This window comes from Ornithodoros turicata, chromosome 10, assembly GCF_037126465.1.
Source record: "Ornithodoros turicata isolate Travis chromosome 10, ASM3712646v1, whole genome shotgun sequence".
NCBI classification, from domain to species: Eukaryota; Metazoa; Arthropoda; class Arachnida; order Ixodida; family Argasidae; genus Ornithodoros; species Ornithodoros turicata.
Genome location: NC_088210.1, coordinates 2,970,656 through 2,998,487, shown reverse-complemented (window position 1 = coordinate 2,998,487; position 27,832 = coordinate 2,970,656). Strand labels below are relative to the sequence as shown.

The window sequence follows — 27,832 nt, the reverse complement described above, 5'->3', positions numbered from 1 at the left end:
CTGCGACTCTCGTGCCCGTCTTCTTTCACTTTTTTCATTTGTTTCCTGCGACGTGGTTAATATTCCTGTGACGACTGAAATACTTGAATAAAGCTCACCGGAAAAAAAAACAAAAAAAAAACTCTCGCGTATTGCGAACGTTCGGGAACATTCCAGACCGGTGGCATTCTGCTGTCGACGATCATTTATTCGCCTGTGCTTTCCGAAACACCTGAGCGGGCGCCGTCAAATAGAGGCCGATTGTATGCATCTGCTCAAACGCTACGTGAGAAGCATCCCTGCGATACCAACATGGCCTTCGCTTCGAGACTTCCTCCCCTGCCTGCTCGCGACTTCGCCGTACGACGAGCCATTGAGAACAAACCTGGTATACACCTTATATTCGACGTACGTATTTAAATATTATGTTCGTTCCCCAATCAAGAAATTGCTTGCATGCATTATTTGAGTGTCATTCCCAGCGTATGAGACGAAACAGCATCAATCACTGCGGAAATAGATTTAAAGTACGCTACGTTAGGTTGAACAGGCAACCTGTCTTCTGCGTTCCTGCGGCCCCTGAAGCCGCACTCCGCATGCAGTTCCAGACGGAGTGTTGTGTGAACGCCAGCGTTCCATACCAGCCGCATTGTATACTAAGATGCCATTACTGTACGCTGCGTTTCAGACTCCCCTCCGGGTTTCCGGGGGAATATTTCCGAGATCCGTATTCGATGGGCTCTCAGTAAGATTCCTCGGCTATTCTGAAAAATCTCCAGTCAGGTAAGTCCATCTCGATTATGTATTTACCCCAACAAATTGTGCAAAGATATAGCTTCGTTTCGGGACCAATGGGTTTTAGAAATTAGTGAAAGCGTTTCAAAGGTAAACATTGCACGCTTAATCTTGATTAAGATTTTAATAAAAAAATGTTGATTGATTAATCTTGAAATGTGAGAATTATAGAACTGTGTGGCCTAGAGCAGTTTTATAGGCATTTGCCTAACACTGTGTGAGGCACCTCCAGCACAGTAGAGACGGCCTTCCTAAACCTAACGGATTTTGGGATCGCCATTCTGTGATAGGTGTACAGGACTCCGATTATATAAACGGGTGCTTTTATGCCCTTAACAGAATTTTTATAATAAAGGTACGAGAGCAGCGTAGATGTTGTTTTCTTGCAGTTGAGTGCCACGACCAGGCGCACATCTTCTGGAAGGCAAGTCTGGTAGAGAGCGTTTGAACGACGAGATGACGGGAGGATAGAGAGGTAGCAAGCGAGCTGGTGGCATAGACCCATAATTTAAAAACCGGAGACTAGGGGACAAAAAAACGACAAACACAGACAAGGTTAATAACGATGAAAGTCACTGAAAAGGTTAGCCAGCTGTAGGACTTGCCGCTGGCGTCGATCCCTGTCGTATGAATGAATGTATGTATGAGTGTGCAAAAATGTACGAGTGAAAGGAGGATGAGTGAGAGAGAGTGGCTGGTTTGTCCCTTCAGATGACGCACCCTGGAAGTCGCTGAGAAGGCGTGTTAGCTTAGCACCATTGGTAGAGCCCCGGACCGGTAATCCAGAACATGTGGGTTCGAGTCATACAGCTGGCTAACCTTTTCAGTGACTTCCGTCTTTCATCGTTAATTTCTTAGGCAACTTGTCCGCGCGGCTTTCTACATTCCGGATGAAGACCTGGGCCACGGTTTCAAACTCCCCTATACAGTGTCCTCGACAGAAGCCGAACTGTTTGGTATCCTGGCAGCACTGGAGCATATTACAGAATCCGGGCACGGAACGTGGGTCATTCTTACAGACAGCAAGGCATCACTAGATATGTTGTCGTCATCTCGCCCCAGCATAATAAGCGATTTGCATACCATGACGCTTCAAAAATTCAATGAACTCTTCGCCGCTGGTTACAACATCACGTTTCAATGGGTCCCTGGCCACGTAGGCGTGTATGGAAATACCCGAGCAGACGCAGTAGCGAGACGCGCTGGGTCTGATGACACTTCGGCCCTGGCACCTCTGCCGCTTACAGCCTCAACATGCCGTCTATACATACGCCGTCGGTGTGCCACATGTGCTCAGCAGTTCCGTGCCGAAACAACGACTTACAATTCATTCCTACGGTCTATCGACCCATTGATGGAGTTCGTCATCACTTGCCACCGCAGCCGTAAAGAAGAATCCCTTCTCCACCGCCTACGTCTCAATGTTGCCCGTACACCCTCACTTCTCTTCAAGATGGGTCGGCTAAATTCACCAAACTGTAATGTCTGTGGAGTGGAAGCGGACATCCCACACCAACTCCTGTATTGCCAGCAGCACCTTCAACATAGGGACACCAGGGAGTTGCCGTCTGCTCCAGATTGGTTGTAACGACTTTTCGTTGGCCGCTCTTCTTGGCCCCGTCTTGCACCCCAACCAGTGGGCTGTCACTGCCGCTCTCCTCGGTTTTCTCCGAGTCTCAGGACTCGTGAACTGCCTGTAACGTTTATTCTCTTCTTTCTTTGTGTTTCTCTTTTCTTTCTTTGTGTTTCTCTTTTCTCTCTTTGTGTTTCCTCCTTTCTTTCCTTTCGTTTCTCTTTTCTTTTCCTTTCCTTTCTTTTTGTTTCTTGTTTTCTTTCCCTTTCCTTTCTTTTTGTTTCTTTTCCTTTCCTTTCTTTTTGTTTCTTGTTTTCTTTCCCTTTCCTTTCTTTTTGTTTCTTTTCCTTCCCTTTCGTTCTGTTTCTTGTTTTCTTTCCCTTTCCTTTCTTTCTGTTGCTTTTTGTTTTTCTTTCTTTCCTCTGTTTCGATCCCCCTTTTTCTTTTTCGTTTGCCCCTTCCCCCTTTTTTTTTTCGGAATAGCAAGCCGGCTCTTTGCCTGGCTAACCTTTCCTTTCTTTTTTTCTTAATAAACATATCCCCCCTTGTCCCTTCTATGTTGTTCCAGCCTCAGAACATCTGTTCTCTCAGGGTTAATAAGTTCGCAATGAGTGTGGAGAGGTATAAGACTACCTGGGGCCGATAAAAAAAAACAAAAAAAAAACATGCCTAACGTGCCAAAACATATAACTTCAATAAAGCCGCCTGTGCTGATTTAAAGGCTGCTACACCAGTGACGTCGTCTGCTCTCGGCGCAACACACGGAGCGCGATCTCACGTGATCCTTGCCATCCAATAACAATGCAGACATTTCTTCATACATTTTCTTTTTTTCGTCGCTTTGCATGATCTCAAATTACAGACTACAAGTTGTGCAAATATGTGCTTACGGGTCAGTTCTCTTCCCGTGAGCGACTCCAAGAAGTCTTCTGGCCTCATGTAAAGTTGATCCCAATTATTCTACCGATGCAAAGCGGATAAATCGCCTTTCACGTTGAGTGAGGTGCATGATTTGATCTTCCTCCACAGCTTCATTCTAAAACGCGCAATGAATTCTTTTTCATGCCATGTCCATCCCACAAAACCCATTTGTACGCACTGCCGAATCTTTGTCTGTGTTTGTCGTTCTTTTTTTTTTTTTGTCCCCTGGTCTCGGGTTTTTAAGTTATGGAAGATGACGGATCACCTGAGATTCGGGCAAAAAAGCCAGACAACAGAACGGGAGAGAATCCTCGTTGAAATCCAATCCATCTTTTAAAAATCATAGACGATGATCAACGGCGGTAAAATGAATAATTTAGATCGAATAGTTTTCGTGCAGAAAAGCCGAGGAAATCCGGCTCAGAATTCGAATGGTTTAGTTTAGCCGTTACTGCACGCGTATGTCTCCTGAGTTTTAAAAGATATTGCTGTGATTTTTTTATGCACTACTATGCCTATGGATCAACAGTCCGAGCTCAAAATTCTTGGCGCGCAGGTGCAGTGCTCTGTGCTATATAAAAAATGGCGAACATGCTCTTTCGCGCAGTTTTGTTCGAACTTCGACGCGCGATTTCTCTGGCTATAGACGTCCCTCATTACCATATCTTGTATCAGTTTACTCAGATTTTAATGCTCTTTCGTCACATATATCTATCGTTTGAGTACCTCCTACAGATACCTGCCGAAACAGGCAAATGTTTAGGCATAATTTCGAAAACAAGAGAATTTTGTTTTGTGCGTCAGTTTATTGAGAAGGCCCCTTTTGATTTCATATATATTTTGGCAGTACATGGCCACATGTTAGCCCTTTCATTTGCCGTATTCTGCTTCAAAAAGCGTACATTGGCGACTAGCGCGTTCAAACGCGGCCCTGCTCTGCGTGCATACGTGTCGGAGCCCGGCTGCCGGCACCGTGCACTCTCAGAAAAAAGGTTGCGAAAAGGTGATAACTTCCATAGTTACCGCCTAGCTCAACATAGCCTCTGATAAAGGGTGCAAAAGGGTCGTAAAAACAATTATCATATATCCAAATTGCTGTATAAAAAGGCATACCCCCCCCCCCCCCCCCCCCTCGGTCACCGAATCAGAAGTGGTAACTCTATCGTTCGTGGCAGAGAGTGAGGTAGCAGGTTGAACTTTGCAGCCTTTTCGACACAACATATGCGACAATAACGCAGACCGTTGGGCTAGTTGGTATTCAAATTGGTTAGTTCAAATAAATCTTAGTTGCTCCTAACCGTTTTTCATGTTCAATGTTCTCTAGGTTCAAGAGTCTGTTCAAGGTCTTCCACCTACCCGTCCACCCCTATTGCACTCGACTTTCGGTACATTGTGCTGCTTGGGTAGCTACCAAGTAGCCAGATATGATAAGCTTGTATCACTTCCCTCTTTAACCTATCGATCGCCCCATCCAAAATGGTCGTGTCACCGAACAACGGTTTGCATTTGCAGGCGCTCCAGTGGGCAGCAAGGCCGCCGTTTTCCACTGTCCGTTTTGTAACACTTTGCAGCGTTTTTTTTGTGTGTGTGTGTGTGCTTCTTGCGATATGCGACAAATATTGCCTCCCAAAAGGTATAACTGCTCTACCATTTTTTTCTGAGAGTGTGAGATAGCGGAACTCTGTCGACGTCGTATAGCTAGGAAAAGGAACAATTTTGTGTAAACAAAAGTGGTACTTTATGTCGGCATATTTACAGGACTGCGAAAGCGGAGGCAGTATTTTGCAATGACAGCGACAAAAGACTTCACTCAGTTCCTATCTCGTTCGTGGAGCTATCACGTCCGTAGGCCCGGTCGACCTCCAAAAAATAACCAGCGTCTGCGGAATCTTCAGCAAGGGTTGCATCTAAATCTGCGACCTCCTCGGGCGACAGTCATTCAAAGTTTCTAAATGGGAGAGGTTCACGCATCACTGCGCCTTAGAGTCCTTATGTCCATCTAATGAATTATGGTATTTGGTCTTTTTCGGAGCCACACCGCTTTGTCCCCGGGACACCTGCAGTGGCCATTGGCGTTGAACGCTGGGTCATACGACCACGCAGACCCCGTTCAGTTAGGAGATGGGCATCGGGATCGTTGATTAACTCCAGATTGATCTGACTTTTGTGTGTGTGTGTGTGTGCGCAAAATATGCTTAGCACTGGGATTGACATGAAATGAAGGGCTGCCAGAAGCAGTATGTCTGTCCGAGTACTGAGAGTGCAAATCCGAGTACTAGCCCATGCTCTTCGGTTGAAATTTTTCAAACACTTTTTGCGCATGGCGATAACCTTCCTCACTCACTTCTGATACGTTCAGTTGGTTAAAATACTGGTCACGGCATGGCAGACCGGACTCGTCGTAACGTCTGAAATAGGTAACGAAGTCATAACAGAAAACTTCTTTTCGTACAACACAGTTGAAAGTAGTCCTCCTCTGCGCCCTTTCACAGTCGCTTCCTCATCGTCTTCCGCGACACTACGCATCCCTTCTTCACCGCATGCGGCTGACCACCAGTTACGAGGCAGCGTCTTGGCCGTGCGCCATCGGACCTTTGTGCTTCATGCAATGTGTGTGCAGACCTGCACCACCTACTTATGGACTGCCCGGACTAGCAGCGGGAGCGCGAGATCTTGCAGCACGAACTGCATGCAATCGATCACCCCCCATCCACCATAGGCAAGGTGCTAGGCCCATGGTCCAGTACCGCTCATACGCACCAAGTCTCTGTCACATTTGGGATTTCCTGTCATCAACAGGCCGCTCCACCCTGCTTTGATTACCGGACCCCTCATCATCTCCATCATCATCTCTTATTACGTACAAGTTGCACTGGGGCAGCGCCCAGCCTGCTGGCCGGCATCAGCCGCATCTCATCATCGTATCGTTATGCGTGTTTGTTTGTTTGTGTGTCCTCCTCTGCGAAAAAGTGACGCACACACACCTGAAGTTATATTCACCTTTGTCGCGTAGATTTTTCGTCAGCGTGTCGAGACAAGTATTCAGGAAGCTTAATGACTCTATAGGAAGCGGAGCTTAGTAATGTCTATAGGCTTAAACTCTACCACTACCACTAAAGCTACCACTCTGACGTCCCGAAGCAGGTACAGATGAGCTACTGTGAATCCGAGGTCATGTTCGACAAGTTCGGAAAATCCCAGTGCTCTTTGCGCACGCATTGCATTCTGGGCGCTTGCTGAGCGGGGGAACCAAGAATAAACTTTCGCTTTCGCTGACCTTGACAACGCTGTGCACAATGCACCAGTGGGGGAGAAATCAGAATAGTTTGAAGGTCACCCGTCTCTTTCGTACTAGTAAACTCCCATAGTTCAAAGCGACGCTAGACACTCCGGGACTTTCTGAACTCGTCTATTGGCATTATGCGCAATGATGGGTACTTCGCTCAGTTTCAGATTACAATCCTGACACAATGGTTGGCGAAATTCTCCACTTACGTGATCATGGTCTGGCACTTTCTGCTTCTTAGTAAATGGTTCCGTACAGATGTTTCAGTGACTGGCTCAGGAATGTTCGCGTTCGTCTCCTGGAGTCATTTCCAAGGGCACAAAATCTTGAAACATCGCATACAGTTCGTCATCCAAATTACGCAATAGTTTCACGAAAACGGGAGAATTTATTGGCAGGAAAAAGAAAAGGAAAGATAAAAGAGGAAAACGGAAACGCAGTTTCTACTAGAGCACTGCACGGGCTTAATTTCCAGGTCCGTGCTCGGCCCAGCCGCTGTGGCAGAAACCCGGCCCGGGGCCGACATCTTCTATATATTTCCAGCCCGGGCCCAGCCCGTACCCGACTTTTTCCATGCTCAGGCTCGGTCTCCTCTATCTGTTCTCGAGGTTCGGAGGCGTGTTTAGATTTACTAAAGAGCACAGCGCAGAGGACAGACACAACTAAGCAGAGGTACGCTGGAACGCAGCAGCGGCTGTGTTCCTCTGCCCGCAAGCCGTTCTGTGCTTGATGACTGCTTGCTTGGGAACGCAGCGCGCAGCGGCGTATGTGCATTGCGGTTCAAGAGGCACTCATCGCCGCTCTGTTGCACATGCCCCGGTGTTAGTTACCCTTTCTCGAACTCTCGCGCAAACGAAATATATGTCAGAACACGAAACCTAACCGACCCACTTGCCGGACCCTCATAAATACGAAATATATCCCAACACCTAACCTATAACCACGGTCCTTTGATACTCTCTCTGGTCACGAAACTCCGCCGCAAAGTTAGCCTAGGGACCGGAGCTGCCGCGCGGCGGCGCGCGCGTGAGCAGCAGGTGGTGACGGTCGCGTCTGGCGCATCGTAGCCGTATGAACAAGAGATAAACTGATGTTCTGAGGCTGGAACAACATAGAAGGGACAGATACAAACGAAGCCTCAAATTGCCTCAGAAATCAACGATGAAAGATGAAAGTCACTGAAAAGGTTAGCCAGCTGTAGGGATCGCTACAGCTGGCTAACCTTTTCAGTGACTTTCATCTTTCATCGTAGCCGTATGTTCGCGCGTGGGCTGAGCTGGCCGTTTTAGGCGGTTTTGAGCACAACAAACCAAATAATGTTGTTCAACGTTTTTTAATTTTGTTTTATTTTACACGTGCACGGGTGCGCAGCGATATATAGCTCTCTGAGCAGTATAATCGGCTGCGGACGGAGGAGAACTTTCAACGAGAAATGGCTTTCACATACCGACGTCCAAATGGGACTGATCGCAAATTTGCAGCGGCGCTTTGTCACTTAAAAACGCTGTGTTTAGGCAGTTATCTCATCGACACGCTTTACTGGAAGTGTTTCGATCGTGTTTAATGTCTGAAAAAATGAAGACTCAACCTGCGCTACAGCAATGAACCCAATCATCATTTATTGCAAATTTACTATTTTAGGTAGCAGAACTCCACAATACTGCTATTGCAACATGTTTCCCACACCATGGAGGCTTTAATTAACTACATTTTATAATTGTATTATACATTTTATGATTCGCGAAACAACAGTGATCGCAATCAGCGGCACAGGAAATGAGGACTTTATATCACAGAACATCAATGGCAGTGAGTGACTGGGCTTTACATAATCAATTATGATAATCGGCAAAAACAGTGTTCCTGGGCAACTCATGAAATGCCTTACGGCCTTGGAGGGCCAGACTTATTTGCACTGTTCACCGACAGTGGTGAATCTTTCCTGCCACCTGCAACAGGGCGTGACCTGGGTGTAGCCAGGTTAAGCTTCTTGTTTGTTTGTTTTTTCTTTTTTAGGGCAAAGAAGCGCAGCCGACATCTAAAAAAAAAATTAAGCTCTTCAGCTGTTTTCTGGATTTAGTGCGCACTGCATCCAACGCTAGGACCCGGACATATATATATATATGTGAGGTACATGTGACACCTTGAAGGTTGCACAGACCTGTGCCAACTTTCTCAGCAGGGTGTACTGCTTCTATTGTGTGTCCCACAGCTTCCGTTTCATTCGGTCAAGTTCTGCTTTTATGCACACATGTGAATCAGTCCGACACTGACTGACGACGCTGACTGAAACCCGAGCCTGGCCCAGGCCAGAGAACGCCACAAGAGAAGGTGCTGAATAAAGTGATCACTGATCCGTATCGCGGTATGCGTACACCACATAGCTATCAACGTCACCTTTCGGCAATCTTAGTGCAGTGAAGCAAGCAAGCCGTCCTTAAAGGAACTGTCTGTCGCATCCGTTCGAGTCGATTTCGAAACGCTGTCATTTTGTTCCTCCTGTACCACTGAACACGATAGCGAAAATCCCACGCCAAATAGTGGCGTAGTTTGACTGTTATTCGACGGAATACGTGACAGGAGCTGACGCCGGTTGTTGAGAATACGCCGGAATTCCCTGTGTGGTACAACGAGGAAAAGGTCTCAAAAGGTTTCAATGTCTTAAAATGGCGTCTCAAGAATGCTCTTGGAGGGCGTAGCCCAGAAATTGCGGAAAACGCGAAACACGTCTTCAGTTCACTATCCTCGTGGAGGTCGACACTCAGAACTTGCAATGTTGTACCCGCTACCTGAAACAGATAGCGCAATACCAATACGCGCTACCCGATCAAAAAGTAACGAAATCCCGATATCGTTACACGTACTTAAGTGCAATACCGCTACCGTTACCCGTAAAAAGTAAGGCGATACTTCATGCGCCACTTTTTAGGAAAGAAACAAACAGTATCGTTCATGACGTACTTCGAACGTGTTAAAATTATATATAATAGAATAATATAATATCCGAAAATAATAAATCGACGTCCAATCGAAGTAGGTCGCCTGCAGGCTATATTTTGGAAAACCGTTCTTACAGACCTTAAAGCCGCTTTGGCCCACCATCCCGCACATCTTTTTCTCTTCCTCTAAAGCAAATAAAACACAAAGAGACGCAGATTACCCTGAACGAGAAGTTAGTGATGGTGCCGTTTTTCAAATTCGACGTCGACTTCCTTGACGCACAGATAAAGCTTTTCCAGCGGGGCGCGTAGTAGACATCTCAACACCACGCTACCACTTTCTCTCTCCCCATTATACTCAAAGATGCTTGGTGTAGCAGACCATGGTCCCTCCATTGCAGTGGACAGGAAATGGCAACGGTCAAGCATCTAAGTGTACGTGGTGCAATATGATGTGGAATATCATGACTCATAGCCAGCGAGGACTGCTCCAGAATGCAGTAGGAGTGACGTCAGTTTGCAGACAACCAGCTCCGGTGGCGCAGCGGTAACGCGTGCGCTTGGAGACTGGGAGGTCCGCGGTTCGAATCCGCGGGCCGGCTGTGCCGTCTGGGGTTTTTCCTGGGTTTCCCTCAGATGTGTAATAGGCGTATGGCGGCGCAGTTCCCCTGAAGTCGGCCCATCGGTCGGCTCGGTCTTCCACTTCACCCTTTCCTCTCCTCCTCTCCACCACCTTTCCCTTCCCGAGAAACATGCCGCCTAATCAGGCAGGCAGACCTCTCGGGTTCCTCCGAACGACACTCCTCCTCCTCCTCCCTCCTCCTAGTTTGCAGACAACTCCAGCCATACACCAAAATCTTCAAGGTTAATCCCAAATAGGGAACGCGTGGACGACACAGCCTCTTTGTAAGATAACGGCAACTGTGCCCTCCTTTCGGCTATTTGCCCGGTCTTCCTAGAAAGAATTGGCAGCTTGTTCGAAGACAGGCAGAGTGGAGACTTGATGATAGGTCAAAGTCCAGTTGGAAAGTAGCGGTAGGCACCGCAGATTTGTAACGGAAGTACTTCTTTTGTTACCAGTTTAAAAAAGTAGCGGGATCCCTACTCCGCTACCGAAAGAAGCTTATAGCGGTTGGTATAATTCCCACTTTCAATGTGGATCGAACCCAATCGGCATCGAGTTTCTCAAGTGGGTTTGGTGCGCGACGCTGCTACACGGTCCAACTCAATGTGTATTGAGAGGTTGGCTCGTCGACAGGCGGCGCTAGCAGCCCCGGGGCAGCAGTGCCGTGTATGCCAAAGGGAGTCTGGCCATTAGTGGGACCTGCCTATACCTGAGGCTCCACCCACTTTTTGAGGTATCTAGCTAATCACAGGTCGAAATACCGTCGTCTATTATTACGTCCATCCAGTACTTATACTTCACCCCTATTTACTGGGTGCCACCATTTTGGAGAAACTCGATTGATTTGGATTGAAATGGATATCACTGGTGACAGACCAAAACGACGGTGCCCACTTTTATCAACGCCATCTGCATGGAGAGAGGCATGTTGGGGAGGCTCAGAATTGCAGAAATGGTTGCCGGCAGAAATGATTGGCCAGGAGAGCGGTACAACCGCTTCTTCGTAGCAGACGACTTCCTGTATGAAATTTTAATCACTTAGTGTAAGTAGATCGAATCAAAAATGAGCAAAGGCGTTCATATAAATAAATTGCAATTATATAATGCAAAGTCTTACGTATAAGGGTCGTCCTTCTTGCTATTTTCTTGGTATAACTAGGCCTAATTTTACGACGAAACATCCCATTTTCGCGTAAAAAAGGATAGCGGAGGGAACCTTGAAGCTGATTTTGCAGATGCGTACATCAGGATATATACTCAGAGTATGAAATTAAAGTATTCTGTGAAAATTTTTTGTCACGAAATCTCCGCTTCGCCGTTCCAAGCACCATCCTCCATTTTGGAGAAAATTTGGTGTCATGGCAGCGCCCGTAGAAAACGGTAACCAATGAAACGCGCCCAAGTTTGATTGACAGGTCGAGCCCTTTTTTAGGATCCTCCTAATGGCCAGACTCCCTTTGGTATACACGGCACTGCGGGACAGTGCGCTGGGATTGACAAATATGTTCCAACAAAGTCGAGAATAACCGCATCCGCTTCGCATAGTGCTGTTTACTAAGCATTTACTGGAGGCGTGGTGTCGATTGTGGTCGAGATTAAACAAATTAGCAAACGCAGTCGCCCGTCATACCTAGACTAAAACTGTAATCGTGAAATTCTGTGGGCTTGTATAGGAACATTTGCAAATGAATGTAGTGTTTTTGTTTACCACTACAAATTCACTGAGTTCGAGGATGCCAACGAAGGTATTCGAGCCGTCTTGAGAATCTCGATCCCGTTTAACGAACTGGATCAGGTTAAGCAGGATCGGGTTAAGCAGGATCCTGCTCGAACGTGTCGGTGTAGCAGAGCCGGATCCGCATTGAGCTTCAGGTGCATTGGCTGAATGCGGATCGAAAGTATCCGTATGACAGGGGTATCAGAAAATGGGATACAGGGTGTTGCAAAGTTATGAACGTTAACCAGATAAATTTGAAGTCCCAGCTGGTGTCGTGTAGTGCTGCCGATAGGCCCGAGAACAATGACATGTCACATTGTTCTACTTTCTTTTTTTTTTTTTTTTGCTCGGTTTGATTGAACACGATGTCGGGTAAAAGGAGATGTTTGCCACATCTTCCAACTCGCTCTTTCTTCTCCATCCAGAGTCGTCTCGTGTTCCTCATGTCCTCGGGGTCTTGAGTGCGTAATTCATGAAACCGAGGAGGAAGGAACACCTTTACGTGCTTGTTATCCTTCTTAATTTCATCATACACTGCCTCGCCATACCTCGTTTCAATTTTGTTAACATGGACCACATCATACTTGATGTATTTAGGAATTGTCGCCATTTCTCGCGCCATTGTCGCCTCGCCGAAAATCATGGAGCACATCATACGTTGGCGGGTTGTCAATTCCCCAGAATCAAATGCTTACTTTTCCCTCTGCCAACGTGGCTTCCGGCACAGACCTTCTCATGTGAAACACAACTAGCTAGTTTTATCCACGACCTCCACTCAAATATGGACAGTTCCATATGTGCAGTATGAAGAGCTTATGGACAGTGCCGTGCTCCTGGGCTTTGCTAAAGCCTTTGGTCCTGTATCGCACGCTAGATGAATGCTAAAACTCTCACAACCAAGCCTTGACCCACACGTTCTCTCCTGGATACATACCTTCTTGTCTGACGGCCTTCAGCTCACCTTCGTGATCAGTCATTCCTCGTCCTTCTGTCATGTATCCTCTGGTCTCAAACAGGGCATGGTCTTCGGTCCCTTCCTCTTCTCTGTCTATATCAACGACCTCCCTCATTGTGTCTCATCGAGTATACGCCTCCCAAGCAGCACAATGTACCGAAAGTCGAGTGCGATGGGGGTGGACGGTACGTGTTATCAGTGCTCTTCAGTTTCACGGGTCTGTTCAAGGCCTTCCACTTACCCGTCCACCCCTATTGCACTCGACTTTCAGTACGTTGTGCTGCTTGGGAAGGGTGGACGTGTGGTTCAACGACCTTGAACAGACTGGTGAAACTAAAGAAGATTGATAAGACATGTACTGTCCACCCCTATTGCACCAGACTTTCAGTACATTGTTCTGCTCGGGCTGCACGCTGATCACTGTGTCACCTACAGACCGATCGGCTTATCACAGAGACATCGACCGCCGTGACCTACAGGCTCTCGAAACTTGGTTTGATAAGTGGCCTCTTTCGTTCAACATATCTAAATACTGCTACATCCCTTTTTCTCGCACTATACGGCAATCTTCCACTACACCACATGCGACTCCGCGGTTCCTATTGATAATCAACACAAATATCTTGGTGTCATTATATCTCATCTGACCTCACATGGCATGCTCACGTTTCCTCTATTATTAGCCACCAACATGGCGGCCCGAATGCGTGCCCCTCTCCCACGACCCCTCTCCCATACGCGATCCAGCCTTTATACATAGAGGTCAGTGGTAGCAACGGAGCGGGGCAAGAAGCAGACGACAATTTCTCTCGTGCATTCTTTTCATGCCACGGGGTGCTGCACCTTTCGACAACTTTATCCTCGTGTCCCTACTCCCTCAGGGAAACGAAAGAAACGGGGCTGTACCGGGAAGGGGGGGGGGGTCTTATTGAAAAGAATGCACCTATTTTGCAGCGACTGAAGCGTCACAGTGGTGGACGTCGGTCGCAGTAGAACTACTCGCGTGTGCTGGCGTATATAATCACGTGTGTCTCTTTGGCCCACCAGTAGTCAGATCACGTCACAGTGACGTAGTCCTCGGGGAACTCTATTGCATATCCATAAGAACCCAGCCACAACGACAATCCCGATTGACGACACTCAGACTTAGCAAATTTACAGATTTTACAGAGTGCACCGTTCGAAAAAAAAAAAAGTCGTTCAAAAACGGCCGTTCTTGCGGCTATATTTATGCCATAGATTTGCCCATTTTACAGGTTACGGAATACCGCTATTTTACAGTCCTCTTCTCCGTTCTTCATTTTTAACGTTGCTCGTGTTCTTACGGAGAATGCTCCGCCTTTGACTTTACAATAAGGCGCTAATTTAAGGGAAAAGGTCCGCTTTTCACTTCACGGGTTGCTTGTGTTTTCACGGACGATGATTCGCTCCGCTATTACGGGTTCTCCGTTTATTTACGGAGAGTTCGTTTGTTTCGTCCCAGACAGGCGGGTGTCCTCTTTATTACAACTCGTATGCTGCACGTGCCCTGCATCCATGCTCCGCATTGTTTGAGCTATAGCTATGAGCAACTGCTGCAAAGACCAGCTATTCAAATTTTTTTTCTTCTTTCTTGCCGGTATTTGCGTGATAATAGCATAAGCTAGTACTGCAAGTAAATGAGGACAAGTTTGAACTACATTTTGACATATTACTTACACATACATACTATTTATTCAACGCTCAGCAACATACACTTGCGTTACATGTTTTTGGCTCCTTGAGCTGTGAAGTCTTGAAATGTTGATGAAACAGCTGTGGTGCGGCTACTGGCTTGCTGGGTGTGATGTTCATGATGTGCCTGCAGAAGAGAAAAAAGGAAATAATATAATTAAAATTCAAAGCCCGCAGACATACTGATACTCCCACTACCGCAGACTGACGGAATGAGCAGATGTTCACTGCTGGTGGTTTAATTTCCTGGTGTGTTCTTTTTTTTTCTCTCCAAGGCTGTGCCTCAGTCTGTATTATGTTGTATGTGCATGCAATTTGGGTAAATATACTGAACAAGGTAAAGCAAAAGGGATGAAAAACTGTATTCGATTAAACAGTCTGTCTTACTAAAAATGCAGAAATTGGTATGCATTTTTAGCAAGAGTGATTGTTTAGTCGAATACAGTTTTTCATCCCTTTCGTTTCACATAAGTCTGCAAGTTCTGTTTTACATAAGTCAGAAAGATCAGCTTGCGTAAGTGCGTGTTGATCTTGCTGTATCGCGCAGGACATCTAATGTTAATCATTATGAATTGAAACACTTACTGCTCCATGACCTCTAGTGCGGCGATGACTTCGGATGGCTATTCCATGTTTAGTGTGTAGTATGCAATGAACAGAAGTAGGGCAGCATAAAGAAATGTCCGTACAGCTTCAAATAAGATGACACGTTCTACGACAACGAAGAAGCAATTTTTGCTGAATATGTCTCCACCTGTAAGTAAAGACATTTAATCAGGAACATTTTGGAATTTGGCATTGCATATCATCCCCCAGCGCCACCACACTTCCGGAAGTCAAGTGTCCAAAGCCCCGTGCGAGACTTCGCCCACTACATCGTATTCCTCCTCTAGCCGCCGCCGGAACGCCCGCTCCCCATGGCGCGCTCTCATTGGCTCATTTTGGAGCGACCACGCCCTCCTCTCGTGATTCGACCCCTCTCCCGGCCCCGCCCCCCTTGGGTGCAGTTCGCCCTTACGCCCGCCGCCGTGCAGTCTTCATTGTTTCACCCGTCCAACCCTATCAAAAGGCAAAAGCAAGTTCTGTAGAACAGTGTTCCCGTACGTAAAAGCAACGTTCGATGTAAACACAGTGCAAGCCAATTCACTCGGACGCTACGTGAACTTTGCCCCGGCAATCGTTCAACCTTGCTTTCATTTTTGTGTCCACATCGACAAAACTGGTCGTTCAACCTTGCTTTCATCTTTGCGTCCACAACGACAAAACTGACGCAACGGCAAAGCTTGTCGCACTGACAATAAGACACAAGAATGACAAAGGAAAGGACATTAATTTCGTTGAAGGGGTGCCGAAATAGCAAGTTGACGGCGTGCCGGGTTTTAGAGCCCCTGTTCAACAAACTTTTCATTCTGGTTGGGCAATGACATTGATGGGTAAGCATAATGTAGTCAATAATGTCAGTGCATGCATCTGCTTGCCTTGTTTTCCCGGAAAGGCACCAAAATTGTCGATTATTCTGATCCGTATCCTCAGCGTGACTCGTTCGCAATCACAACGGACGCTCTCTTTCAAAAATGCGTCTCGAACGCGGGAGCAGTGACGGGTGCACAGGTGCGACGTGACCTCTCTTTGGAAAACTGGCGCATCTCCGTTCTACAAGATTACGCACGAATCCGCATTAAAATGACGGGCTCTGTTACATAAAGAGAACGGGTCATAATTTATTCCGTAAGCAACGGCCTGTTATGCCGCCATCGTAGCGGACGGGCGGTCGTCCGTGGAAGTTTACGGGCGACGGTACCAGAAAAATACGTTTTTTTTTTTTTTTTTTTTTTTTACAGTGTGGTGTCGGCGAAACAAAAATGCCATCGCAAGTTACCACAAGATACGTAATTACTACCCCGAGAAAGGAACAGGGCATAAGTGAACATGTTAGCAGTGCCGACCCCGGCTCCCGGTGCACGACGAAGCTGTTCGATGTTATATTCTGTTTCTGGAGGGTCATGTGATATCCCTGCGGTATCCAATGGCACGAGGGTATCAGATGCAAAGACGTGCTGGTCATCACTAACACGTGTGATAGCTAACTAGGGTAATCCTACAGGCAGCACAGAGCTGACTCGGGTGAGTCGATCTCTCCGTGGACGTACGGGTGCGGTTCCCGTAAAAGAGGAAAAACCAGAGATATATTTTAAATCCCGGGTTAGCGTCGCGAAGCAACTGTGGCTACGAGCGGCATACAGACGTGGACAGATGGAGAGAGGACAGCAGGAAGGAGTGGGGGACATGGGTGTTAGTATGCGTCCTGGGCCGACTTCAGGGGGAACTGTGCCGACATTCGTCTGGAAAGTCTTCGGAAAACCCAGGGAAAACCTCAGACAGCACAGCCGGTGACAGGATTCGAACCCGTGTCACCTCTCAGTCTCCGCGTGGACAGCGATCATCCTAACCAAAAAAAAAAATAATAATAATGAGAACGGAACAGGGCATAAGTGAACATGTTAGCTCGGCTTGTACCTTGTTGTCATCGCCACCACTGCGGTAAGCCGTAAGTATGTCGTGGCAAAGAGAAAAGGGTACTTGTGTACCCCTGTGTACTCAACAGCTTGTAGTTTCCCGCCAACCCTGCCGAAAGTTCGACAAATGACTTCAGCGGAAACTGTTGCCGCCCCATTTTCAATTTCTGAAGCCACGTTTCTTCCCGCTGAACATATCGCGATCCCTGGTAGGGGTCGCGATCCCCCCATGAAAGACCGGAGTACAAGCGCATTACAGCTTCACTTCAGTAAATAATTGGTCCAACCCTCTGACTAGAGGTGGGGCGAGTCAGCCAAAAGGACATCTTGAAAAGTGATTCGTAACTCTTTTTTCTTCTTCTAGGTTTAGAGTGGTCGTCAAAAGATACGAGGCGGCATTTCCCTATGTGGAACTCGGGTACTTCAATGACGACTCAAGTTATGGCGATCATATCGTTTTCAAGACTCAAATGAAGAAAGTTGGAGATCCAAATTACCAGAAGAGGACTATGTCGGGGTATACCATACCCGGAATTAATGAGTACGTTTGGGTGGGGTATAACTTCACCGGGACTAAGAAGACCCAGGTATGTGCAGCAATTCATTAGCCCATACAATTGGTATTGGGGAGGAAATCCGCCATAGTAGTGGCCACGTGCGTTCTTCCTTTTCTTTTTTTATGTCTTTCTTCTGACCGCACATAGTAACTACAGTCTCACACGCAAAGGGATCCGAAGGGACCCGTTCGGAAAGTTAGCCCGGAATAATAACTTGGACATCTTCATTTATCGTTATCTTTTCCCTGCGTCTTTCCTGCGGCTATAGGCAGTGCACACCCAAGCAGCACAATGTACTGAAAGTCGAATGCAATAGGGGTGGACGGGTAGGTGGAAGGCCTTGAACAGGCTTGCGAAACTAAAGAACATTGATAAGACACATACCGTCCACCCATATTGCACTCGACTTTCAGTACATTGTGCTGCTTGGGCAAGTTCTTATATGGTTACTGCACGTGTCTTCGGCAGAGTGAAGTCAAAGTGCTCAACATTCATGCGGCGCAATGTACGCCTGTATAACATCGAAAATAATGAGAGTTGTTTATCGGAATCTGTCACACACAAAAGGAGAGGCCAAGCGAAAGCGAGGAAAAAAATAGTGTCACAGGTGAAGGAGATAAGACGACTAGATAAACAATTGACGAACGCTTTATTCAGCTAATTTCTAAAATAAGCAAAAGGACGACCTTCGAGACTCATGACCACAATCAATCATTTGGCAGGCGTAGGTTTGGGCCCTGTTAGGTACCCGCGTGAGCTCCATCATGCCGGATGTTAGCGCATTCATGACCCAAGCAGCACAATGTACTGAAAGTCGAGTGCAATAGGGGTGGACGGGTAGGTGGAAGGCCTTGAACAGACTTGTGAAACTAAAGAACATTGATAAAACACATACCGGCCACCCCGGTATGTGTTTTATCAATGTTCTTTAGTTTCATTGGAAAAAAAAAAGAACATGTTAACGATATGGTAAAGCAGAGCATAAGCAACGTTAATTGGCTGAATACGCCACCTAAGACATGCTGTCGTTACGCACGGACGTGTCAACTAATGAGAAAATTCGGGGAGCTAGACGTACGCGATACATGCTGTTTTCCTTTTCATGCACAACAGCGTATTACACATTAGACGCATTCAAATAGCAGAACAAAACTGAACTACTAGTAACGCGATACAGAATAGCACGTCAACCAGGTCATGACTGATGACTGGCAGCGAGTCTCCATGTAACACGGGACAAGACGGCAGTATCGAACGTCTCATCGCTGATATGCATGATACGTTTGTCTGCTTGCCTTTGGTTCCGGTGTTCGTGTACGGCTCGAACATCTTGGATATCCACGGAACGAAATCACCGTCCGCCAACATGGACGCCAGCTGCACAACGGTCAGACGTGTCGGCGTCACAGAGGAAACGAACGCGACGGAATCCACCGGTTAAATGAGCCTCAGCCAATCATGATCGAGAAAGATCACGTAGAGGACTGGAGCCAATGAAAAGCATAGAGCCGGAATTTGGTGGGAACTGGCAGCGGCGACACCGTTTTCGCTGCGGCGAAACCCACTCACTGTGTCTCCCCTATCTTCGCACCTTCCTCAAACTCGACTGTCCCGATCTCCTCCCACGTCATCTCCCCCTCCTTCAATCTCACCCTGGGCAGTTAGGTACCTGTGGAGGCCTCATACGACGTACGTGTGCTGTTAGGGGTTCTTTATAGAGACATAGAAGGAAGAATGCAGGGTGATCGAAAATGCACACATTTGGCCCATAACCGTGACGCTCCGACAGCATAAAAATTCGTCAAGCATTTGGTGCTACAGACAGAGCACCAGCACCAGCATCACAAGTGCTACATAGTTCTAAACAGCGCACAGCGCAACTTACTGAACCACTGCCAAACGGCTCAACTCTCCCCCGAAGGTGACGGGGAGTGTCTTCGAGTCTGTACGTCTCTGTAGCGGCAGCAGGTTGGCTGTCAAGCGACATTCGTTTTGGAAGTAGCTGACGTAATACAAATCGTCGTCATTCTCGGCAAAACAACTCATCCTGGACAGCTCTCATGAATTTCGCCACGGCCTTGGTGCAGAGGCCCGACGGCGGGAACACTCGTGACGTTAACCCGGAGGCGTATACGGATCACCGATACTAATTAATTGATTTGCTCTGAAACGGAAAGCTTTTACCTTTTCTACTTTGCGTACTGTTGGGGATACTGTTGTCTAAAATCTCCAGCCCGTGGCCGAGCAGTTCCCTACCGGCGATGTCGCGCACGAAGGAACATTACAGTCTCCGAGGTAAGACCACGCAGCGCCGCATGTCGGGAGAGAGTACGATCGCATTCTCAACGTCGTCTGCTAGGGAGAGCAGTTCGGCGTGGTCTCCCCTCGGGGAGGGTAGTGGTACAGTTCCTTCGTGCGCGACATCGCCGGTAGGGGATCGCTTCGCCACGGACTGGAGATTTTAGACAACCGTGTCCCCAACAGTACATGATAAATGTATGGAGCACAATCGAATGCAGTTATGGTCCGAATACCCTCTGGATGTACGGGCTATCCCTTTAAACTTTGTTCCTGGCAAAATTGGCACGTGTGCAAGGTTGGCCCCGACTTGCTCACTCTTTTCTCGTATACAGTCATGTCTCGCTTATCCGCAGTTCAGATATCCGGAAAAATCGTTATCCGGACTACATTACCGGGAACGAACCTGTTACCATTGGACTTTTGTCTCGGTTATCCGGAATTCGTTATCCGTATCCGGACAGCAAGTACGGGGAACAATCTTCCAGGACCTAGGTCATTCTTATTCGCTTACCCGGAAAAGTGTGAACGTCCTTTGACCCTGGCATGTGCTGTGTTCGCATTAGTCCGGAAAAGGTCACATCTCACGGGGCATTATGTACTCTTTGACTCCCCTTTCTTCAGTGGTCACTCCCTTTTGGTGTGTGCGGGCACACGGTTTGAGATGGTAGACGATAAGCGGAAGAAGTGGCCAGTATCCACTTGACGCAAGAAATCCACATGTGAACGTCAATGTCCAAGCCGTCTGAAAGCATCGCCTGTCTTTTGGCCTATGCCAAAGGCATTGGCTAATAGAGAAAAACACGTGCGCGGGACTAACTTTCTGAGACATTACCCTTCTTTGAACAGCAGGGTGACGGAGCGGGTGCCGTGGCTGTGACGAAACTTCTGTCCCACGCGTGCCTATAAATTTCAAGAAGCTCACTTCGCATGAATTTGCAGCAACGATCTTTTTCTTGTTTTCTTTTCTGGAGCTATATAGAGGTCACCCAAATTTTTCGGGTTTCCCCAGAAGTTTGCTTGTCAGGTTATCCAGAAATTCGTTATCCGAAAAAAAAAAGGACGACTCCCGAGGTGTCCGGATAATCAAGATATGACTGTATTTCTTTCCTGTACGTGGGCATCTCAATCACATATGGCGCATTTTCCTGCCATGTTTGCCTGTGAACGGTCATAAACGGTCATACATAACGTCGGTAAACTTTTTTCAGCATAATGTACTTTCTGTCTGTGTTTTCAGTTCTACTACAATGAGCACCTTCTCGGAGAGCATGAAGAAATTGAATTTTCTCAGTATGAAGGTTTCGTCATATGGTCAGGTATAGAATACAACAACCTGACCATGTTGGAGATCCACATAACATACGACGACACAGCGACTTCGTCTATCTTCCATTTGGTCAGTACACTTTTTTAAGTGCATGTGCGAGAACCTTCCCCGAATCGCAAATTTGTTCATTTGATGCTACTGACCGCTACACAAGAGTGTCCTGAATTATTTGTGGGACATTAGTCAGGTGCAAGAAGGGCGAGTAGAAATAACATATTAATAAATCGGGCTTTACGTCACGAGACAACTGCGACTATGTGCTGGTGTGCATGCCGGAGCACACCACACCAAGGTGGTGTGTACGCCAGGGCTCACCACAGCAGGTTGGTGTGCACTACAGGGCACTCCACAACGATCTGGTGTGTACGCAAGGACACACCACAGCATGTTGGTGTGTACACCAGGGCACACTACAGCAATCTGGTGTGTACACCAGGACACATAGGAAACACCAGACCAGCGTGTTTTTTTTTATTTTTTTTCATGTGGGATAGAAAAGTAGAAAACTGAATACTGCGAGAAATGCTGCGGCATTTTCTCCTGGTCGTCAGCCGTAGTCCCGCACCTGCTTCTATTGCGGTGTCCGCGGTAACATTGCGCGGTTTTGCCTGAAACGCCGTAGATATATACAGCTCGGCAATTCTCCGTTCAACGAAGGCTATGGGGCTCATCGTACACAAGGGAGGTCCTACCCCCCCCCCCCCCTTATTGCTACCTTTCTCGTTCAACCCATGGGCCTCGCGCGAACTCTCCCGGTGGCTGGTACTCTGACAGCGGTTCATCGTCACCTATGCGTCGCCGGTCGCCTTCTCCATACCCAGGTCGTTCGCCGACAACACGCTGAGTTCGTGTCCTTTCGCCGCCTCGCGCGGGAAACCAATAATCGCAGTCCGGAGAGGCGGACTGCGAATGCGGCATCAATGGAAGCTCCTCCGTGCGCCCCCTCACAACGTTATCGCTTCTTCCATTGATGGCTGTTCTGTAGATGCCTTGGTCGATACTGGTGCCGCAACATCTGTCATGGCCATGGACTTGTGTACTCGGTTGCGAAAAGTGAAGACTCCCAACGGGTGAAAGAATTTTTTCAAAGCGCTTCGGGAGCCATCATTTCGCCCCTCGCAAGGTGTACAGCACTACTTACTGTCGCAGGTGCTCCCTATCCAGTGGAGTTTCTTTCGAGCGAGAGTGAGCAGAAAAGGACTGCTTTCGTGTGTATGAGAGGATGCTAGCACAACAGCCTCCGCCATTGGTTCACTGAGTCATGTGATTTCTCCCAATACCATAGCATGCTTGAGTACGGCCGCATCAGTGGCAGACAGGCGTGTCGTCAGCCACACTCGTTTCGATACAGACATGTTTCGCATGCGCATAATAGTCTATTTTGTCACGAACCTTAAAGGAAGTGTAAAGTGAATGGAAAACGTGTAGAAACTGTATACACTTTTCCGAAAAATTGTAAACTGGACACTTCAGATACGTTATAGCTCCGCTGCATATTCAGCAGTTTTTCAACGATCGAATTTCCAAGATTGCTGCGCCAAGCAAAACGCGCGGAGTCCAGACACGCCAACACTGAGGCAACTCGCGCGCCATCCATTGAAACCGCAAGCAACCAGGCGAGCCATCTAAGCGAGATCGTGCAGGTGCACGTTCATCGAGGAAGGTACACCGCGGGCAGCACACCGTTATTGGCCAAGTATTGAATGAATGTGAGCTGGCAGCAGAACTGGTTACTTGGTAACGGTTACTTTTTTGGGAACGAAGTAACGATTCAGTTACTTTTTGAAAAATGGTAATAGTAACGGAATCGGTTACAGAGGTTGGGAACTCGTTACTGAGGTCACTCGTTCCTTTTCTTCAGCTCGGGGGAGCACATTTCAGCACTCCGTGTGGCGCAATGCGCGGACGTGCGTGAGCCACGACAACGTGTGACTCAAAGTATTATTGCAGTCCTTCGCAGGATGTGTTGTTGAAGTGCTGAATCGTCGTAAACGAAAGCCCTTGTCTTTTCCATTGTTTCCGTAATCTCCGACCATCACTCCTTCCCAAGAATGAGCACCAATTGTGCGACGGCTACAAAAAATGCGTTTCGAATTGTAGCCTTTTCTTGTGTTTGCTGAGCTTCTAAGCGCCCCAAATTATGACGCAGCCCCTCGTCTGTTTTTTGGGAACCGTTGGTGATCGGTTGCACGAAAACAGGTGTCTTTTCTCACGTTTTCATAACCTCCGATCACCCGCACTTCGGCAGCAGATATCTTCACAGGAAAGAGAACGAAGATCACTGGTGTAAATTTCGAGTATCGTCTTCTTGTGAAGTGCAATTTCTCATTAATAATGAGTTGAAGACAAATGACTGCACGTTTGTTGGCTCCGTTAACTACGCGGCGGTAACGTAAAAGTAGCTCGTTACCTGTGAGTAACGAGAACATGTTACCTCTATATGGTGGCAACGAGTAACGTATTTAGTTTCTTTTTTCTGAAGTAACGGGTAATGGTATTTAGTTGCTATGTTTTTTTTTGTATCGGGCACAAGTATGGCTGGCAGGTTCGCTGATATGGGCCCCATATGGTCTGCCATTATTGGTCCCACATGAAAAGTGCAACCAGGCTACTCATTGGACGAAACGTGCTGCCTATATGGGAAAGCCAAATTTTGCCCGTATTGGTCATGCCTTCAGTGAAAACGCCGATGATGATGAGTTCGCGTAATAATAATACGTTGTCCGGTATGATATCCACCACTAAAAGAGATGTTACTTCATTCGTCTTTCTACTTTTTTTTCTTTTCCCGTAGATCTCGCAATTGATCCACCTCGCATCGCATTACTCACCCTTAAAACGAAACACAGGTGCAGTGCTGGTCTTGCTCAAGGATCGAGGTACTTTACGACCCCAAAATTTACAACTCCGTCCTAGAGAACGCAGGAGCGTAACACGACAGTGACGGTGAGAGACATATACGCCTGAGCAACTCGCACTGCATCTGCAGTAAGTTCAGGGGCTAACGTTACTGAACAGGTATCCCTTTCTATCAGGCACTGCGTTTTTTAATTGACCTGCCGCATCCATTGTCACCAGAGATTATAACCACAAACAATTTCGCTCGAACGAAACAACCGATTCGAGTGTCGCGCATGCGCATTACGAGTTGTAGGACGCGCGATTTCGTTGAAGCGACCACACACTCCGAGTCCTTTCGTTTTATTCCGCAGCTGTGACCGATCGGTATCTCGCATCAAGATGGCGGCTGTTTGCACTAGAGCACTGCACGGGCCGAATTTTCAGGCCTGTGCCCGGCCCAGGCCCGGCTGCTACGGCCCGTATCCGGCCCGGGCCCAACGTCTTCTATATATTTCCAGCCCGGCCCGAGCCCGACTTCACCGGCCCGGGCCCAGACCGTGCCCGACTGTTTCCATGCTGAGGCCCGGTCCCAGCTCGCCTCTGTTCTATTTGTTCTCGAGGTTCGGAGGCGTATTTCGATTTATTAAAACGCTCAACGCAGCAAGGAAAGGACGCAACTAATTGGTGGAGGGTCAGGAGGTCAGGTCCCCCAAACTCACCTCGGAAAAGCGTGCAACGAAGAAGGCTGCCACTAGATACCCCACTGTTGCCGTTCCGGATCACTTCTGCGCGCTAAGTTTAGCGGCAAAATGTTTTTGTTGTTTCTGCGAATGAATCTAGCCTTTATATGTCCAAATAAAACGGGTATAACAAGTTTCTGTGACGTGTTTCACTTTTTGGTCCGGTTTTTAAACGTGTTGAGCGATCGGAAGGATCTAGTGCACGGCTGCGTGCATCACATAGCGTACCTGTCGTACCAGGCGCCGCCAGTGGGCGCCGCAGGCGCAGTTGTCCATTTCTCATTCGGTGACTTGGCCTGGCTTGAATTGTGCTTCAACTGGATCTTTAGCGCGCTACAATCAAACGCAAGCCAACGTCTGGTAACAATGGGGTATCTAAGGGCAGCCTCCGGCATTGCACGCATCGGGATAGGAACAAATACATGGGAAAATGGCGACCTTGGGGGACCTGCAGGAGGTAGACTCGAACGCAGCAGCGGCTGTGTTTCTCTGCCGGCAAAGCGCTCTGTGCTTGGTGGTTGTTTGCTTGGGAACGCAGCGGCGCGTGGGCGTATGTACATTGTGGTTCAAGAGAGACTCATCGGAGCTCTACTGCACATGCTCCGGTGTTAGTTCCTTTTTCTTGAACTCACACGCGAACGAAATACAGTCAACCCTCGATTTATGAACGTTCGATTTATGAATTCCCTCGTTTTATGAACACGACCACGGGGAACCAAACCTTTTCCATTCATTTTTCCCTCGTTTTATGAACCTCGATATTCGAATAATGAACGGAATTTCTGGGAACCAACTAGAAGTTGCCCAGCGTTTTTGCCCTCAATTTATGGACGGGTCGTTCCGAGGTCAACAGAAACCTTCAAAGGGATAATTCCGTGGTCTTATGAATGACGCCTGAACGGACAAAACGTTCTCCAGGTATTGCACCCTCGGTTCTTAACCCCTCGAAATCTGAACAACAAACGGGTTTTCCGGGGACCAAGTGTTCCTGACCTCAGTTGATGAATAAGGTGGTCGCTGTCACCCGGAGATTAATAAACGGAGGTTAAAAATGCCGGAGGAAATCCGAGACCAGTCCAGTGCGAATGTGGTGACATCTCTTATTTCCAAGATTGACACAGCGGAAGGAATGGTCCAATGCAAAATTAAACAATTTAGTATTGCATAATAAACAGAGTGTGAATGCGCTAACGTCTGTTCTTTGTGACTGATACAGCAGAAGGCATGGTCAAAAGCAAAATTACACAATATATGGCATTATAAACACAATCCCAACTCGGAAATACTGTTGCATTTGCTCGATAGTACTCAGTTAACTGAATTTTCGATTTATGAGTCCCTCGATTTATGAATGATTTTTCGGGGAACCGAGGGTGCTCATAAATCGAGGGTTGACTGTATATGTCAGAACACCTAACCTAGCCTACCCTCTTGCCGGACTCTCATAAAAACGAAATATGTCAAAACACTTTACTTCACTGATTCTCGCGTCGGACCCTCACAAGAACGAAATCTGTCCCAATACCAAACCTAACTGACGCTCGTGCAGGACGCCACACAATCATCCCCAAATGTGTGTGAGTGCGCGCATGAAATTCAGACCCATTCACGAAATAAGCATGATCACATGTTGCATGATCACCGGGCTCGGGCTTTCGGTGCTCTAGTTTGCACCAGCTGTACGCGCTGAGTTACAGCGCATATTACAGTAGGATTGCCTGATGTTGACTGTTTCGAACAATGTCTATCCTCTGGGGAAGTTGTTGCATCTAAAGGCGCATTGAGTAGGGCACTTCACACGCTTCAGCATCCAATCTTGCCGTGCTTGGGCACTTGAACATAACGGTTCGCCCCGTTTTCCGCCAATATGGGGTGTTCGGAATAATCGGGTATTCCGGCAATATAAGTCACATTACAGTAGGTTCGTAATGAGTATGCAAGCATATGGGGCAGAGTGCGGCAGCCCCATTGCCCAGTTACAACACAGCAGCGATGGTAACGTAATTCTCATCCGTAATCGTGCCCACAACAAGCTAGCCAGCTTAGCTTCCGAATTAGAGAGCACAGCTCTGGCGAGTGGACAGGTTGTTCCTCTTGCGAATGCAGGGCCCGCTTCCACGAAACAATCCTCGGTACGGTCCTCAATGCTCACCCTCCTCGAGCATTTCTTTACTCAACTGAGGAATTTATGAGTTGCAGCAGAAAGTGGCTTGCACGAACGCTTTGAGAGATGTCCTAATTTGAGTGGATCATTGCTAGGAACTTCCGCCAGGCTGTTATTGGCGAAACGGCCCCCAAAAGCTCCTCCTCGAAAAACACTGCGTCATTTCGCGTTTAGACCAACCAGCGATCGCTTTGAGCGGCAGTGTCGTCTACTTCTGGCAACGCCCCATAGAATTTTGCAAATCCACAAGAGCGAGCGATTGTTCCATTTTCACTCTTATACGCGTATTTGTACATTTTTGTAAATAAATGAACCTCACATTACCTACTGTCTCTTCCGTGTGTCTCAGAGTTCAGGAGAAAGTCATTCCAAACGGGTAAGTAGCAAAACGACGTTAAATCCGGGGACACTGAACAGAAAAAAGATACCACGACACGTTCTCAACACAACCCTGCTTTATTATATACATTGGTTTTATATTGGGTTCCGTTTCATTTGCAGTGGAATTGACATAAAGACATTCACACAGTCCTACATCACAATCAACCTGTACGAGGAGCATGACCTCCACCACTGGAGTTATCAAATGTAGTAAGAACAACTTCATGCAGTAGATGAGACAATTAAATGTAGAACGACGAACACAGCACCACACGACAGGCCGTCGCTTCGTGTACGTTGATGATGTCACTCGCTGTGATAAAAAGTTTGCAGTGCGCCAGGAACTGCAGTGTCAGCAGCATTTGTAGCGACGACGGGAGCAACAAGGGATGTTATGAAAAGTCTATTGCGTCCCTCGTAAACCGGAACCGCCGTTGCAGCTCACCTTCATTTAGATATATAGTCCAAGTGATTTTGACGGTTTCTCTAGACTCGCGGCTGC

At 47.5% G+C, this 27,832-nt stretch overlaps 1 protein-coding gene across 1 annotated transcript; it reads left to right on the top strand.

Moving 5' to 3' along the window:
* Nucleotides 1-256: 256 nt before the first annotated feature.
* LOC135370501 (uncharacterized) lies at nucleotides 257-22,278 on the top strand. Its single transcript, XM_064604265.1, has 5 exons — nucleotides 257-387; nucleotides 668-762; nucleotides 17,384-17,606; nucleotides 21,115-21,273; nucleotides 21,979-22,278. Exons 1-5 carry the CDS (start codon nucleotides 292-294, stop codon nucleotides 22,276-22,278), a joined length of 873 nt encoding a protein of 290 aa, XP_064460335.1. The 5' UTR covers nucleotides 257-291.
* The last annotated feature ends 5,554 nt before the right edge of the window (nucleotides 22,279-27,832 follow it).

Excerpts from the sequence above, each read along its gene's own strand:
- LOC135370501 (XM_064604265.1), top strand. The coding sequence starts at position 292 with ATGGCCTTCGCTTCGAGACTTCCTCCCCTGCCTGCTCGCGACTTCGCC. Across the intron at positions 763-17,383 it reads TCTGAAAAATCTCCAGTCAG|GTTTAGAGTGGTCGTCAAAA; the intron begins GTAAGTCCATCT and ends TTCTTCTTCTAG. Across the intron at positions 17,607-21,114 it reads CCGGGACTAAGAAGACCCAG|TTCTACTACAATGAGCACCT; the intron begins GTATGTGCAGCA and ends CTGTGTTTTCAG.